The following is a 16,615-nucleotide window of genomic DNA, read 5'->3' on the forward strand; positions in this document are numbered from 1 at the left end:
TGCAACGAAAGCTAAACTGCGGAATAGACTGGACACAAGGAACCCCGTTAGAGTATCGCTGTCTCCCATCACCCTTCAAAGGGACTGTCTTGTCGCAGAGAAACAAGCTCAGGGCTCCCACTGATTCAGCGATATTGGTGTGTTGCAATGATTTTATATGTTCATACGAGGAAAATATGTGCTGTGTGTTTAATATCCAAACTTACTTAAAATGCTATGATGTTATTGACTTATAATTGACTTATCACTATATTCATGCAAGGAAAATATGCGCTGTGTGTTTAATATTAAATTCGTTAGATAAACCCTTTTAGAAATGAAATTGACTGTATTAGCCACTTATAAGTGACTTATAGTTGACTTATCACCTATATTCCGGTCATGATTAACACCACCCGCTCCCCGGTCGGCCGGTCCGCAGGAATATTGTCAATATTAAACCAGTCCGTGGTGCAAAAAAGGTTGGGAACCCTTGATCTAAAGGGGCATCCTTGCATTGTGAGGCTTTGGTCTCTGGTCTGAGACTCCCCACTATAGGAAACACCCTCTCCCCATGCACTCTATCTAGGCCTTCCAACATTCAATAGGGTTCAATGAGATATCCCCTTCTAAATTTCAGCAAGGACAGGCCCAGAGGCATCAAACGCTCTTCAAATGCTAATTCTTTCATCCCTGTGAACCTTTTCATGAACATCGAAAGAACCCTCTCCAGTTCCAGCACGTCCTTGCTTACATAAGGGGCCCAAAACTGCTCACAGTTCTCCAAGTGCTTGATGAAGCTTCAGTATTACATTCTTGCTTTTATATTCAAGTCCCCTCAAAATGAATGTTAACATTGCATTTGTCTTCCTTACCACCAACTCAACCTGCAAATTAACCTTTAGGGAATCCCACCGACAGTTATTAAAAAAAAATGTTCTCCCAGGAGATCAGCAGTTTCTGAAATACTCAAACTGCCCTGTCTGGCACCAACAACCATCCCATGGTCAATATCACTCAGATTGTATTCCTTCCCCATTCTGCTGGTCATTCTGAACAACAACTGAACCTCTCGACCATGTCTGCATGCTCTTACGCATTGAGTCACTGTCATGTGATTGGCTGATTAGATATCTGCATTAACAAGCAGGAGTGCAAGTGTACCTGATAAAGTGGCCACTGAGTGAAATTCAGCAAGGCCGGCCAAATTAAAAAGACATTAAGATGCAAATATCAAATTAAAAATCTTCCAATTTCTACGCCAATGTAGCCTGAAGATTTCTCAGAAACTAGGTAGCTGTAATTTGTAAGTGCAGGAACACTACTGTGAATTACCATCAATCATTATATTCTATTTGTGTTTTCAAAGCAGAAGAATAAGAGAATCACTTTCACACAAGGTTTCATCTTATTTTCCTGAGATGCCTACAATAGCAATGAGAAATGGGAGGGTAGTTACTCACAGGAGACCGGGGGACACCTTGGCATGATAATCCACAGTCACACGGTCCGTCTTCGGAATCCTCGTCCCAAACTCCTCCATATTTTCGGCACTTCTCCTGTTCACACTCGCTATTGTCACCCGAGCCAGACCCCCCTGAGCCACATTCTGTCACGACAAGGAGGCAAAGGAGAACAAAATTGGGCTGGGAGTACTGGTTCAGTACTGATATATACCACGGGCTTGAAGCATTGAGGATTCCTACCATCCATCCCACAACCTCTTTGACTCACTACCATCGGGAAGGAGGTACAGGAGCATCAGGACTAGGACTGACACACTGGGTAACAGCTTCCTTCCTCAGGCTGTGAGACTAATGAATACCCCGTCACTACCGAGGTCTCGTCGCTAGGGTAGTGAGCCGTTTACTGTACTAGGTTTACCTGTGCTCTGGACTACATACACTTTGAAGTACATTTTATTAATTGACATGTGGTAATATTTTGGTTTATGTACTGGCGGAGTCAGGGTGTAAAAGGCTACGGGGAGAAGGCAGAAGATAGGGGTTGAGGGGAAAAATGCATCAGCCATGATGGAATGGCAGAGCAGACTCGATGGGCTGAATGGCCTAATTCTGCTCCCATCTCCTATGGTCTCATCCGGAACAAAAATAGAGAATGCTAGAAACACTTAGCAGGTCAGTCAGCATCTGAAGGGAGAAAAACCAAAGCTAATACCTCAAGCCAAGGAACCTGTTATCAGAACTGGGAAAATGAGTTAACGTTTAAGGATTATACAAAGGCTTGAAAGCACATAGCACCAGGCTTAAGGACAGCAGCTATCCTGCTGTTGTAAGATTAATAAATGCCCCCCCCCAGTACAATAAGACACACCTCAAGTTCCATCTAGGTAGCCTCCAACCTGATGGCATGAAGATCAATTTCTCCTTCCTATAATTTTTTTTCTTTTGTTCTTTCCCCATCCTCCCTCCCTCTTCATCTTTTCCTCACCCTGATCTTGCAACTCTTCTTCTCACCTGCCTAACACTGCTCCCGGGTTCTGTCCTTCCCTTTCTCCCATAATCCATTCTCCCCTCATTATTCTCCAGCATTTTCCCTCTCCTACCCACCTATCACCTTCTAGTTAATCCTCATTCCCCTTCACCCACCTTTTCATTCTGGTGTTTTCCCCCTTCCTCTCCCATCCTGATAGACGGTCTTGGCCTGAAACGTCGACTGTTTATTCCCCTCCATAGATGCTGCCTGACCTGCTGAGTTCCTCCAGCATTCTGTGTCTGTTGCTCTGGATTTCCATTGTTTACAGAATATCTTGCGCTGATAATAAGAGGGACTCTTGATCTCACAATCTGCCGTACTATGGCCTTGCACCTTACCTTTATTCTGCAGTCTGTAACTGTTTCCCCTTGTACTATCCCAGTGTACTGTGTAATGATCTGATCTGTATGGACGGCATGTAAAACACAGTTTTTCACTGTACCTCCATACATGTGAAAGTAATGAAACAATTTATCAATACCTCCTCATTAAAAATAAGTCACGACAAGTGACTGCTGACCTGAAAGATTCTCTCTACACAAATGCCAGATGCTGCCTGGTTTGTGGTGCATTTATTTCTCTTTCAGATGCTGCCTGGTTTCTGGTGCATTTATTTCTCTTTCAGATGCTGCCTGGTTTCTGGTGCATTCATTTCTCTTTTTTTTCATTTCAGATTTACAGAACTCAGAATTCAAAACCAGGTTTAATATCACTGACATGTCATTAAATTTGTTGTGTTGCAGGAGCATTTCTAGTTTAACATTTTACTTGCTTGCAGACATCTGTCTGACTCTTTCTCCCGTGGCTTAATAGAGATTTGACTAGAGTTGAGGTTTACTATGTATAAACATCAATTGCAAAATAAACATGTCAGCTTGCAGGAGCAACACCTCATATTCTGTGTAGGTAGCCTCAAACTGGATGGCGTGAACATCGATTTCTCCAACATCTGGTATTTTTTCTCCTTCCACTTCCCTCTTCTTTATTTCCCCACTCTGGTCCCTTGCCTCTTCTACTCACCCCCTGGTATCCCTCCTCCTTCCCTTTCTCCCATGATCTAATGTCGTCTCCAAAAAGATTCTTTCTTCTTCAGCCCTTTACCTTTTCCATCTATCACCACCCGGCTTCTTACTTCATCCTCCCTCCCCCACCCACCTGGCCTCACCTTCTAGTTTGTACTCCTTTCCCTTCCGCCACCTCTTCATCTTCCTTTCCAGTCCTAATGACGGGACTTTGCCAAAAGATTTGACTGTTTATTCCCCTCCATAGATGCTGCCTGTCTTGCTGAGTTCCTCCAGCATTTTGCTCTGGATTTCAAGCATCAGCAGATTCATTTGTGTTTATCAATTGCAAAAGGTTTTTTTTTAAATTATGGCCATGTCTGAATTGAATCACAGAACCCTACGACAGGCAGTGTTATGTAACATTGAAAATTGCAATTACACTCATTTATGAGACCTCTCAAGTCAAATAGCTATTAAACAGTCTATAACTCAACAACAGCTTCAGATTTCCTACTCTTAGATTCCTTCATGCCTTCAATTTCAATTGCTGCTCATGTTCAGTCTTCCTTCAGCGACTTGGCCAAAGGAGATTTATTAGCTAAGTGCATATATATCATCATATACTACCCTGAGGTTCGTTCTCTTGCAGGCATCGGTATCAGATTCAGGTTTAATATTACTGGCATATGTTGTGAAATTTGTTGTTTTGTGACAGCAGAACGTTGCAATACATAATATAAAACTATAAATTATAATAAATACATATGGAAAAAAGGGCAAAAAAAGAAAATAAATTGTGAGGTAGTGTACATGGATTCATTGTCCATTCAAAATTCTGTTGGCTTTGAGAAAGAGGCATTCATGGTAAATATAAAGAAACACAAAAAAATATATAATGAAAAACTGTACACAAAGGTGGACAAACAACTAATGGGCAAAAGACAACATATTGTGCAAATATAAAACAAAAACAGAATATTACTAATAAAATAAGTGATAAATATATTTGTAAAATCATTTCACCTCAGCCAAGAACTTAATTTCAGCATTGGGCACTGAACCTAGTTTGGAATTAGAAAGTTAATTTTTGTAATCTTCATTTAGAAATTTTGTTAATTAAATATTAAAATTCTGTGAATAGTGTCATATTTTCTGTTAATTTATGGATTAGTCATTTCATGATTAACCCTGAACAAATCTTTATTTAACTGTCCAAACATCTGTACTTAATTCTAAACTTGAAAAATCAATGCCACATCGATCTCTGGGTATCAAATAACTAACATTTGTCACTAAGTGAGATTGCACAATTTAAACAACTTCTGCTTTCACCACACTATACACAAAGGACTGATTGAATACAAGAGCTTGATTTAAAACTTTCAATCTTTTCCCAATCTTTTGCAACAGGAGCGACAATCTAATGCAGACTCTTCTCTTTACATTTCCTGAGGCCTGATAAGACTATAAGAGATAAAGCAGAATTAGGCCATTTGGCCCATCGAGTCTGCTCCACCATTTCATCACTGCTGACCCATTTCCCTCTCAGCCCCAATCTCCTGCCTTCTCCCTGTATCCCTTCATGCCCTGACTAATCAAGAATCTATCAGCTTCTGCCTTAAATATACCCAATGACTTGGCCTCCATAGTCACCTGCGGCTATGAATTTCACAGATTCACCACTCTCTGGCCAAAGAAATTCCTCATCTCCATTCTAAATGGATGTCCTTCTATTCTGAGGCTGTGTCCTCCAGTCTTACACTCTTCTACCATAGGAAACATCCTTTCCAAATCTACGCTAGCGAGGCCTTTCAACATTCTATGGGATTCAATGAGATCTCCCCTCATTCTTCTGATTTCCAGCGAGTACAGGGTCTCGGCCCAAATCACTGACTGCTTATTCACTTCCACAGATGCTCCCTGATCTGCTGAGTTTCTCCAGCATTTTGTGTGTGTTGCTCCTGGATTTCCAGCATCTGCAGAATCTCATGTTCTATTTAAATGTAATGCTTCCTGCTCGTCAGATTCCTGCTATAATTTTACTAATAATTAATGTGGAAGTGATTTGTAAGTAAGTCGATGCAGGACTCCTGCTGCTTATTTAACTAAGGGGTGACTAGTCTGTACATGCTTGTTAAGTTGCCACGACCATGAATTTTGAAACAATAAATTCATTACAGGCTGACTGGTTCATGAGCTTTAGAAAGTAGAGGAGATTATACAACTTGCGAAGGGTAGTAAAGTACGATATTTGATTATTTATCTTTTCATTGCATGCTTAATCAATGTTTTTTTATGCTTGTCTTCCGATACACAGGGCATTAGCCTCTTGGTGGAAACCAGTCAGTGAGGGTTGATGAAAGGATTCCATTGCCCCTCCATCTCTCAAAGGACCACCCTAAAAAATTCCAGGGGTTGGGGTCCATGTGGTGGGGTGGTGGAAGGGTTTTGAAAAACCTTAAATGCAAGGATTTGCTATTCTGACATAGGGTCTTAAACCTTCAGGTACCCTGGAATTAGTCGGAGCAGATACAAACTAGAGAACAGGCAGGTAGCTGTTCATTGTGTGATTCATCTTCAAAGATTAATTTTATTTGTCACCTGTACATTGAAACATACAAATAAATGCATCATTTACATCAAATCAAAGCAGCTAGGACTGTGCTGGGCAGTCTTTTTGGCCAATGTTCCCTCTAATTTGTAATGACCAGTGTGCAGAAAAATCTTGTGCTGTGCAATTTTTTGCCTAGTGAAAACAGTATGGGCACACTGAATAATTCCTGCAGTAGATAATCCAGTTCTAAAATATGTAGATAAGTCATTGCAAGCTCCACGTGTCAACACTGTCCGCATCAGAAAACAGGAACGGAAATGTAATTGTGTATGATCATGAAATATACTGAACATGCCAATGAGGTAGTGGGTGACAACCTTTGTGTGGAGTTTAAATTCCTTTGTGCGCTAATTGGCAAAATATGTGCATATCCTAGAGGGAACATGGCTTCCGGCACCAACATAGCATGCTCACAGCTCACTAACCCTAACCTGTATGTCTTTGGAATGTGGGATGAAACTGGCGCACCTGCAGGAAACGGGCACAACCACTGAGAAAATGTACAAACTTCTTGCAGACAACGTCAGAAACGGAACCCCAGATTACAGCTGGCACTGTAACTGCCGTGCTACCATGCCACAGAATGAGATTTAGACCTTCACTTGTGGGAGGTGGTTATTTCCAGGTAACTCTGAGGCAAAATGGATGAAGGATGCACCAGCTTAATCAATTCATGAATGTTTCAGGAACAGCTTCTTCCCCTCCACCTTCAGATTTGTGAATGGACAATGAACCCATGTACACTACCTCAGTACTTTTCCCTCTCTTTTTACACCTCTTATTTAATTTACTTTTTTTATATACCTCTTATCGTAATTTATAGTTTTTATTATTATGTATTGCATTGTACTGCTGCCACAAAACAACAAATTTCATGACATATGTCAGTGATATTAAACCTGATTCTGACCTTCAGAATTCAGTTAGTAATTACCCAAACATGGTGTCCCCTGAACTCCGGTTCTTACCGTCATCGCAAGGGCCTTCCTTAACGACCTCGATTTTCCTTTTCTGCTGACAGGATGCAGACTGCAGATCACAGAGGTGAAGGTAGGTGATCCCATCACTGCCACAGACCGACCTGATCGGCTGGCTCTCACAGCGGGGACAGACGCACCGACTGTCGTTGCACTGTGCCCCAAACTGGCAAATGGAGGATCCACATTGCTCTGAAGGAAAGAACAGAGAAAACGTAAAACATGCAGGCCTTAAAAGGCAATGGTTAGACTGCACTTGGAGCACCGTGAGCAGTTTTGGGCCCCTTACCAAAGAAAGGACATGCTGGAATTGGAGAGAGTTCAGAGGAGGTTCATGAGAATAATCCCAGGAGTTAAAGGGTTAACATATGAGGAGGGTTTCATGGCTCCTTGCTGGAGTATAAAAGTATGAGGTGGATTCTCATTGTAACCTACCTAATACTGAAAGGCCTAGACAGAGTGGATGTGGCGAGGATGTTTCCAATACTGAAAATGTCTAGGACCAGAGGGCACAGCCTCAGAATTGAGAGACATCCATTTAGAACAGAGATGAGGAGGTATTTCTTTAGCCAGAGGGAGGTGAATCTGTGGAACTCATTGCCACATACGACTGTGGAGGCCAAGTCATTGGGTATATTTAAAGTGAAAGTTAATAGGTTCTTGATTAGTAAGGGTGACAAAGGTTGTGGGGAGAAGCCACAAGAAGGATAATAAATCAGCCATGATGGAAAGGCAGAGCAGAGTCAATGGGCTGAATGGCATAATTCTGCTCCAATGTCTTCTGGTGTTACAGCTGAGTACAGGCCCTTCAGCTCGTGATGTTGTGCCAACATTTTAACCTACTCTAAGATCAATATAACCCTTCCTTCCCAAATAGTATTTCATTTTTCCATCATCAGTGTGCCTATCTAAGGGTCTCTTAATTGTCCCTAATGAATCTGCTTCTATCACCACCACTTGTGTTCCATGCACCCACCACTGTCTCTGTGTAAAAACACGACCTCTGACACCCCCCTGAATACTTTCCTCCAATCACCCTAAAATCATGCCCTCTCATATTAACCATTTCCACCCTGGGAAAAGGCACTGGCTGTTCACCCATCTAATAATCATCTAATACATGTCCATCAAAGTCACCTCTCACCCTCCTTCACTGCAAAGAGAAAAAGCCCTAGCTCACTCAGCTTATCCTCGTAAGACATGCTCTCTAATCCAGGCAGCATCCTGGAGTCTCTCCTCTGCACCCTCTCTAAAGCTTCCACATCCTTCCTACCAGAACTGAACATACAACTGAACATGTAGTCTAGCCAGGGTTTTATAGAGCTGCAACATTAAGGAGGTGAAAACCACAACATGAGAAATGTCATACAGTCAACCACCATAAAACAGGCCTTTCTGCCCAATCAGACCACCCTGACCAAGATGCCAGTCTAACTCACTGCACAGTACTGTAGTAATTTCATGTTTTACACTGCACTGATGCCACAAAAAAAACAAATGTCATGACACATGTGAGTGATGACAAACCTGATTCTGATCTGGGTCTCTGTTGTGGACTGAGAGTGGGAAGGGGACAGGGAGAGGGGAATCATGGCTGGGAAAAGGGGGAAGGGAGAGGGGAGGGAGTGGGAAGCACCACAGAGGCATTCGGAAATTATCAATAAACCAGTTGTTTGGAATTAAATCACCACTCCTGTTCTGATGTGTCATCCTGTCACAAGTTGGGGGATGGCTTCACCGAGCACCTCCGCATCATCTGCAGCAAGCAGAACTTCCTGTGGCCAAACATGTTGATTCCCATTCCCCTTCTGACATGTTGATCCATTGCCTTCTCCTGCGCTAAGATGAGACCACCGTCAGGGTGGAGGACCAACAGCTTATATTCTGTCCGCTACCCTCCCACCTGATGGTATGAATATCGATTCTCCTTCCGTGGAACACATTCCCCACCTCACCCCCCACGCCACTTTTTACTCCACACTTCTTCTCAGAAGGGCCTGTTCCATGATGACGTGTATTACTTCCTCCCGGTCCCCTCCTTCCGTTTCTCCTATCGTCCATTCTCCTCTCCTATCAGATCCTTCCTTCTCCAGCCCTTAACCTTTCCCACCTACAGCTTCACCTATCACCTTCCAGCTAGCCTCTTCCCCTCCCCTCCCCCCACATTTTTATTCGGGCATCTCCCCACTTTCTTTTCAGTCCTGAAGAAGGATCTCGGACCCAGATCATTGACTGTTCACCCTTTTTTGCATACTGAGTTCCTCCAGCATTCTATGTGTGTTGCTTTGGATTTCCAGCATCTGCAGACTTTCTTCTGTTTGTCAAATGTTCTCACCTGGTGTCTCAGGGCTGGATGTGTCCGTACCCACACTAACCTTGCCCCGGCTCTCTGCCACGTGTCCCACACCACCCCCACCACGGTGCTCCAGCCTCATCATTCCAAAGATCCTTTGCTCCCACTAGATTTGCAAACTCGCTCTCCATACCACATTGTGGTGTGCAAAAGTCTTAGGCATCCTAGCAATAAATATGTGCCAAAGATTTTTGCACAGTGCTGTACATTTGACTTGTATCCCTCTAAATGTTTCCTATCCAAGGTACCTGTCCAAATGTCTAAGCTGAAGGATCATCACCTTCAGTTAACTCACTCTGGGAAGGGTCCAGATATTCTTAGTGATGCAACGCAAAGAGTCATTCTGTCCAAGAGCTGCAATACAAACAACGCTGCAAGGCCGCATTGCATGCTACCAAACTACCACCCAGTCCAGCTGACATGCGACTCTAGACCCACCAATTTGGTTGAGTCATTTTCACTTAGGGATGTGCAATAAATGCCGGCATTAGGGATGGGCAATAAATGCCGGCATTAGGGATGGGCAATAACTGCCGGCATTAGGGATGGGCAATAAATGCCAGCATTAGGGATGTGCAATAACTGCCGGCGTTAGGGATGGGCAATAAATGCCGGCATTAGGGATGTGCAATAAATGCTGGCATTAGGGATGTGCAATAAATGCTGGCATTAGGGATGGGCAATAACTGCTGGCATTAGGGATGGGCAATAACTGCCGGCATTAGGGATGGGCAATAAATGCCGGCATTAGGGATGTGCAATAACTGCCGGCGTTAGGGATGGGCAATAAATGCCGGCATTAGGGATGTGCAATAAATGCTGGCATTAGGGATGTGCAATAAATGCTGGCATTAGGGATGGGCAATAACTGCTGGCATTAGGGATGGGCAATAAATGCCGGCATTAGGGATGGGCAATAACTGCTGGCATTAGGGATGGGCAATAAATGCTGGCATTAGGGATGGGCAATAACTGCCGGCATTAGGGATGGGCAATAAATGCCAGCATTAGGGATGTGCAATAACTGCCGGCGTTAGGGATGGGCAATAAATGCCGGCATTAGGGATGTGCAATAAATGCTGGCATTAGGGATGTGCAATAAATGCTGGCATTAGGGATGGGCAATAACTGCTGGCATTAGGGATGGGCAATAACTGCTGGCATTAGGGATGGGCAATAACTGCCGGCATTAGGGATGGGCAATAAATGCCGGCATTAGGGATGTGCAATAACTGCCGGCGTTAGGGATGGGCAATAAATGCCGGCATTAGGGATGTGCAATAAATGCTGGCATTAGGGATGGGCAATAACTGCTGGCATTAGGGATGGGCAATAAATGCCGGCATTAGGGATGGGCAATAACTGCTGGCATTAGGGATGGGCAATAAATGCCGGCATTAGGGATGGGCAATAACTGCGGCATTAGGGATGGGCAATAACTGCCGGCATTTGGGATGGGCAATAACTGCTGGCATTAGGGATGGGCAATAAATGCCGGCATTAGGGATGGGCAATAACTGCTGGCATTAGGGATGGGCAATAAATGCTGGCATTAGGGATGGGCAATAACTGCGGCATTAGGGATGGGCAATAACTGCCGGCATTAGGGATGGGCAATAAATGCTGGCATTAGGGATGTGCAATAAATGCCGGCATTAGGGATGGGCAATAACTGCTGGCATTAGGGATGGGCAATAACTGCGGCATTAGGGATGGGCAATAACTGCGGCATTAGGGATGGGCAATAACTGCTGGCATTAGGGATGGGCAATAACTGCGGCATTGTCAGTGATGACATATCTCATGAACATTGAACATTACAGCACATTATAGGTCGTTCAGCCCACAATGTTGTGCAAACCTTTAACAGACTTCAAGTTCAATCTAACCCTTCCTTCCCACATAGCCCTCCACTTTACTATCAACCATGTGCCCATCCAAGAACCTCTTAATTGTCTCTAATGTATCTGCCTCTGTCACCATCCCTGGCAAGAAATTCCATGCATCTCCCACCCTCTTTTTAAAAAACCTAGCTCTGATCCCTTCAAACAGCTTAAAATTATGGCCCCTCATATTAGCCATGAAGAAAATATGCCTCTGGGCCTGTCCCTCCCCTTCAGCTGAAACAGTGCCACTCTGGAGAGAAATAAGATATGGGTAATAGCTAAAACAGTTTTTAACTTCTCTGATTGCTGAGCTGTCCAAGAAACTACTACCTTAGGGAATTAACGACATGTCTACCACATTGAAATAAGCCTTTTATCACCGTAGCACACTATGGACTTCAATAATAACCGATGAACATTTGTCTCAAGATACTAATACCTCCCAGTATCTGGACTGATGGTTCAAGGACGGAGCAGACTTTGTCATCTGCGTCACAGCTCGGAATGCAACCAGGAAAAGCAGCACACTTTGTACATAAAAGTAACTAAAATCAGATTAACTTATGTCCCTGGATTTATGACCCAACTCAAATCCTTTAAGTTAACAACGTGAAACTATTTCAAAGTTCAAAGCTAACTTATTATTGAAGTATGTATATGCCACCATGTACAACCCTGAGATTCATTTTCTTGCAGGCATTCAGAGTAGGACAAGGAACTACAATAGAATCAATGAAAAACTCAGAAACAAAGACTGACAAACAACCAATGTTGTAAAGAAGGCAAACTGAGCAAATAAAACAAAATAAATAAATAATACTGAGAACACGAGTTGTAGAGTAATTGAAAATGAGTCTGTGGATTGTGGAATCCGTTCAGTGTTGAGCCTGGTGGTTGAAGGGTAATAACTGCTCCTGAACCTGGTGGTGTGGGACCTGAGGCTCCTGTACCTCCAGCCCAAAGGTAGCAGCGAGAAGAGAGCATGGCCTGGATGGTGGATTTACATTTGCATTCGTAGTAACACTCATTATTGGGGCAGCACGGTAACATAGCGGCTGGCATTTTGACTATTACAGCGCCAGAGACACAGGTTCAGTTCCCACCATTGTCGCGAGGAATTTGTACTTTCACCCCATGAAGGTGTGGGTTTCTTCCAGGTGCTCTGGTTTCCTCCCACATTCCAAAGATGTACGGGTTAGTAGGTTAATTAGTCCCATGGGTGTCGCAGGGCAGTGTGTACACCTCTATCAGGTCACCTCTCATCCTCTGCTGCTCCAAGGTGAAAAGGCTGAGTTCACTATCTTATGTATTTATATTTATTGTGTTTTTTTATTATTGTGTTCATTATCTTATTATGTTTTATGTGGTATTGGATATGGAGAAACAATTATTTTGTTCTCCTTTACACTCGTGTGTAGGAAATGACATTAACCAATCTTGAACCTTGAAATGTGATCAGACCAATGCATTTTAAAGCTTCAACCTCATTGAGAAGTGCCTTGTAATCTTTAGCACCACTGGACCACAGAACAAGCAAGGCTAAAACTTGACTTAAGGTTCCATCTTAGATTATAATTACAGTGTTTCTTTTGTAAAAATACAATCATCTCAGTGGGATGGGACTTACTGCACTCTCCCTGACTTGCAACTTGGATGTCGGTTTGCTTGATGCAGGACTGGACGTGCAGCTCGCATTCATTATTGTACGTGTTCCCATCTGTTCCGCACACCAGCTGCTGAGAGCCGACACACTCCGTGGAACAGACGCACTTCCCCGTCTCTGCCTCACAGATGGCACCAAACTGGCAGTTTCCACAACGATCTGGATGCAAAACAAACGATGACATCACTGAAATGCCAAAGTAACACCTTTTCCATGAAGAACAGCTTAAAAATATCAAACTCAAGGTCATGGTTATTGTCATTTGGACAAGAACACGTATGCACAGGTGCAATGAAAAACTTACTTTCAGTGGCATCACAGGCTCAGAGCATAAATTAGAAGTTATACACAATGATTACAAAAAATAACAACTCCGCCATGCATGTTCCCATGTCCAGCTGTGAAAGGAAGAGGGTTAGTCATGGGGCTAGCAACCCCATCCCATAAAAACACAGCTCTACAAGAACGCCAATAGAAACTCCAAAGACCTCATCCCTGATAGAGGAAGTATCTTCCAAGGTAGGCCAAGGACAATTTGAAAGACTGGCCCAGGACAGAGAACTCCAGCAAGCTGCTGTTGAAGCCTATGCCTCAGTACGGGAAATGGGCTTGACCAACCAAATATTACACGGAATAACATAATTAGAAAATTTAAGAAAGACACACCAAATTCCATTTTAGTACAGAGATCAAATTGGTCATAATGGTGCAAAACTGTAGTGACAGGAGTTGTGTTGGTTGGTTCAAGAACCAAATGGTTGAAGGGAAGTACCTGCATGAAGATGGCACGGCCCAAATGCTGGAGATCTTTGATGATGGATATTGCCTCCTTGAGGCAGGATCTCCTGTAGGTTCTACCGATATTGGGCTGAGTCCACTACTCTCTACAGCATTGAACATTTCCAGTTGCTGTACCAGGCCATGACGTACCCAGTCTAGATACATTCAACAATAAGTAAGTAAAAGGTTGCTAGAATGTTTAATGACATGCCCAATCTCCTCACTCTCTGTTGGATCTCGGTAATTTTCAAAACCCAAAATGAATGAGAGACTTTGATTCTTCACAATTGTTTATCTTAAAGTTGAAACCAAGGAACAGATACTACGCATGTGAAACTAAGTGCGGAGTTGACAGAGTACCGAGGACCAAAGGTATAAAAGAAAGATTCAAAATAGCACTTCTGAAAAATTTATCACCTTTATACTCCAGATAGCAGAAATTCCTTCGATAACAATAAACTAACCAAAGGCTACACAATGATAGCATGAGCTAAAACTTAGTGAATTAAAAATAAAAAGGTGACAAACTGCTAAACCGGCGTTCATGCCAGTAAGTGGAGACCAACCAAAGTACAAAAGTACAAAGCGCAAAGTTTATTATCAGAGTACATACATGTCTCCGCATACAACCCTGAGATTCTTGTTCTGCAGGCCTACTCAAATCAATAGAACAGTAACTACAAACTGCATCAATGAAAGAGCCAGAGCATAGAAAGAATAATCTGTGCAAATGCAAATATAAATAAATAGCAATAAATAACAAGAACATGAGACAAAGAGTCCTTAAAGTGGATCACAGGTTGTGGGAACATCTCAATAGATAAGTGCAGTTATCCTCTTTTGTTCAAGAGCATGATGGTTGAGGGGTTCTTGAACTTGGTGGTGTGAGAACTGAGGCTCTTGTATCTTCTGCCTCATGGCAGCAGTGAGAAAAGAGCATGGCCTGGGTGGTGAGGATCTTTGCTGATAGATGCTGCTTTCCTACAGATTGCATGTAGAGGTCCTCAATGGTGGGAGGGCTTTAACCATTATGTACTCAGCTGAATCCACTACCTTTTGTAGGATTTTCCACTCAAAGCCCTTGGTGTTCCCACACCAGGCTGCAAGCACACTTTCCACTACACACCTATTGAAGTTTGTCCAGGTTTTTGGTGTCATGCGAACCTCCACAGCCTTCCAAGGAAGCAGAGGTGCTGTCGTGCTTTCTTTACAATTACATTTATATGATGGACCCAGGGCAAGTCCTCAGAGATAGTGGCACCCAGGAATTTAAAGTTAGCGACCCTCTCCGCCTCCAATCCTCCAGTGAGGACTGGCTCTCGGGCCTCTGGTTTCCCTCTCCTGAAGTCTACAGTTAGCTCCTTGGTCTTGCTGATAGTGGGTGAGAGGTTGTTGTTATGACACCACTCAGCCAGACTTTCATTTCCCCCCTGTGTGCTGATTCATCACCACTTTTGATTTGGCCCTCAACACTGGTGTCATCAGCAAACTTGAATATGGTGTGGAAGCTATACTTACAGCTCCCACACCACACTCAACCACCACATACTGTGAAAAATACATGAGATTGTTAAAAATATAAATTATGTCAGTAAGAAAGGAAGTATGATTATAGTCTTGCATTAATTCGACTAATATATCATAAAAAGCATTAAAAAAACAACTGATTCCAACACCTCCCAAAATAAATTACACACACGTCCAAGCGGTTACCTGGACAACGAGATACCAAAAGTGCACATTTGGTTGTTAACACAACGATCACAGATACTGAGCCTCAGATATTTCAAAACTCCCCCTTTTCAGTCTTCACCAATGCAACATGATTATTGAATTGGCGCTATTGAGGACAGTCACAGAGTCATAGAAAAGTACAGCACAGAAACAGGCCTTTCAGCCCCTCTAGTCCAAAGTCCTGATTGGGGCAGTTTCTTGTGATGTTGCTGATTATGAGAAATGTTGGCAAAGAAATCAGTGAAAGTGGTGGATGCAGGTTCAATTTATTGATTTACTTTGATTATTTATTTAGCGATAGAGCGCAGAACAGACCCGGCCCAATGAGACAGTCTCCTGAGCAATCCACTTAACCCTTGCCTCATCACCGAACAAGTTACAATGACCAACCAACCAATATATCTTTGGACTTTGGGAGACAAGCAGAGTATCCTGAGGAAACCCATGGCGCACGGGGAGAACGTACAAACTCTTTGCAGACAAAACCGGGATTGAACACTGATCCTCGACGCCACGAGCTGTAATAGTGTTGCACTAACCGCTACGCTACTGTGACACCCAAATTATAACAAAGAGAAATTTAAATAGGTACACGGATGAGATGGGTGTGGATAGATGGGAATAGGCAGATGTTTGGGACAGCATGAACTAGAAGGGCCGAGTATTTCTGTGCTGCAGTATTCTATGACTCTAAATCATAAGAGCATCCTTAACAATCATCCCCTGATCACTAGCATCACTAACCAACAATTCCAAGCTCCAACAATAATCCTAAGATCACAGTACAGGGCTCAAATGGCATGGTGTCCAACCAGTGTAATCAACTGATGTTCCAAGGCTTTACCCCGATGACAATGTTACATGAAACTGCACACAGTGCCCACTTTATTAGGTAAGTAACCTTTCTCTTCTGCACACCACAGCTGTAACATGTGGTTATTTGAGTTACTGTTGCCTTCCTGTCAGCTTAAACCAGTCTGGCCATTCCCCTCTGACCTCTCTCATTAACAAAGCATTTTCACCCACAGAACTGCCTCTCACTGGATGTTTTTGTTTTTGACACCATTCTCTGTAAAGGCTGTTTGTGTGAAAATCCCAGGAGATCAGCAGTTTCTGAGATACTCAAACC

The 16,615-nt window shown here is 43.1% G+C and overlaps 1 protein-coding gene across 6 annotated transcripts in view; it reads right to left on the bottom strand.

Annotated features, from left to right (window-relative positions):
• Positions 1-16,615, bottom strand: part of agrn (agrin) — a 534,989-nt gene that overhangs the window by 113,511 nt on the left and 404,863 nt on the right. For all 6 annotated transcript variants that reach the window (XM_063033167.1, XM_063033166.1, XM_063033165.1 and 3 more), the window contains 3 exons: positions 12,937-13,131; positions 7,062-7,262; positions 1,443-1,588 (listed from right to left, as the gene is read on the bottom strand). In XM_063033167.1, the coding sequence (XP_062889237.1) occupies positions 1,443-1,588; positions 7,062-7,262; positions 12,937-13,131 (542 nt within the window). The remainder of the gene's footprint in view (positions 1-1,442; positions 1,589-7,061; positions 7,263-12,936; positions 13,132-16,615) is intronic.

This window comes from Mobula hypostoma, chromosome 25 (assembly GCF_963921235.1).
Source record: "Mobula hypostoma chromosome 25, sMobHyp1.1, whole genome shotgun sequence".
Taxonomy (NCBI): Eukaryota; Metazoa; Chordata; class Chondrichthyes; order Myliobatiformes; family Myliobatidae; genus Mobula; species Mobula hypostoma.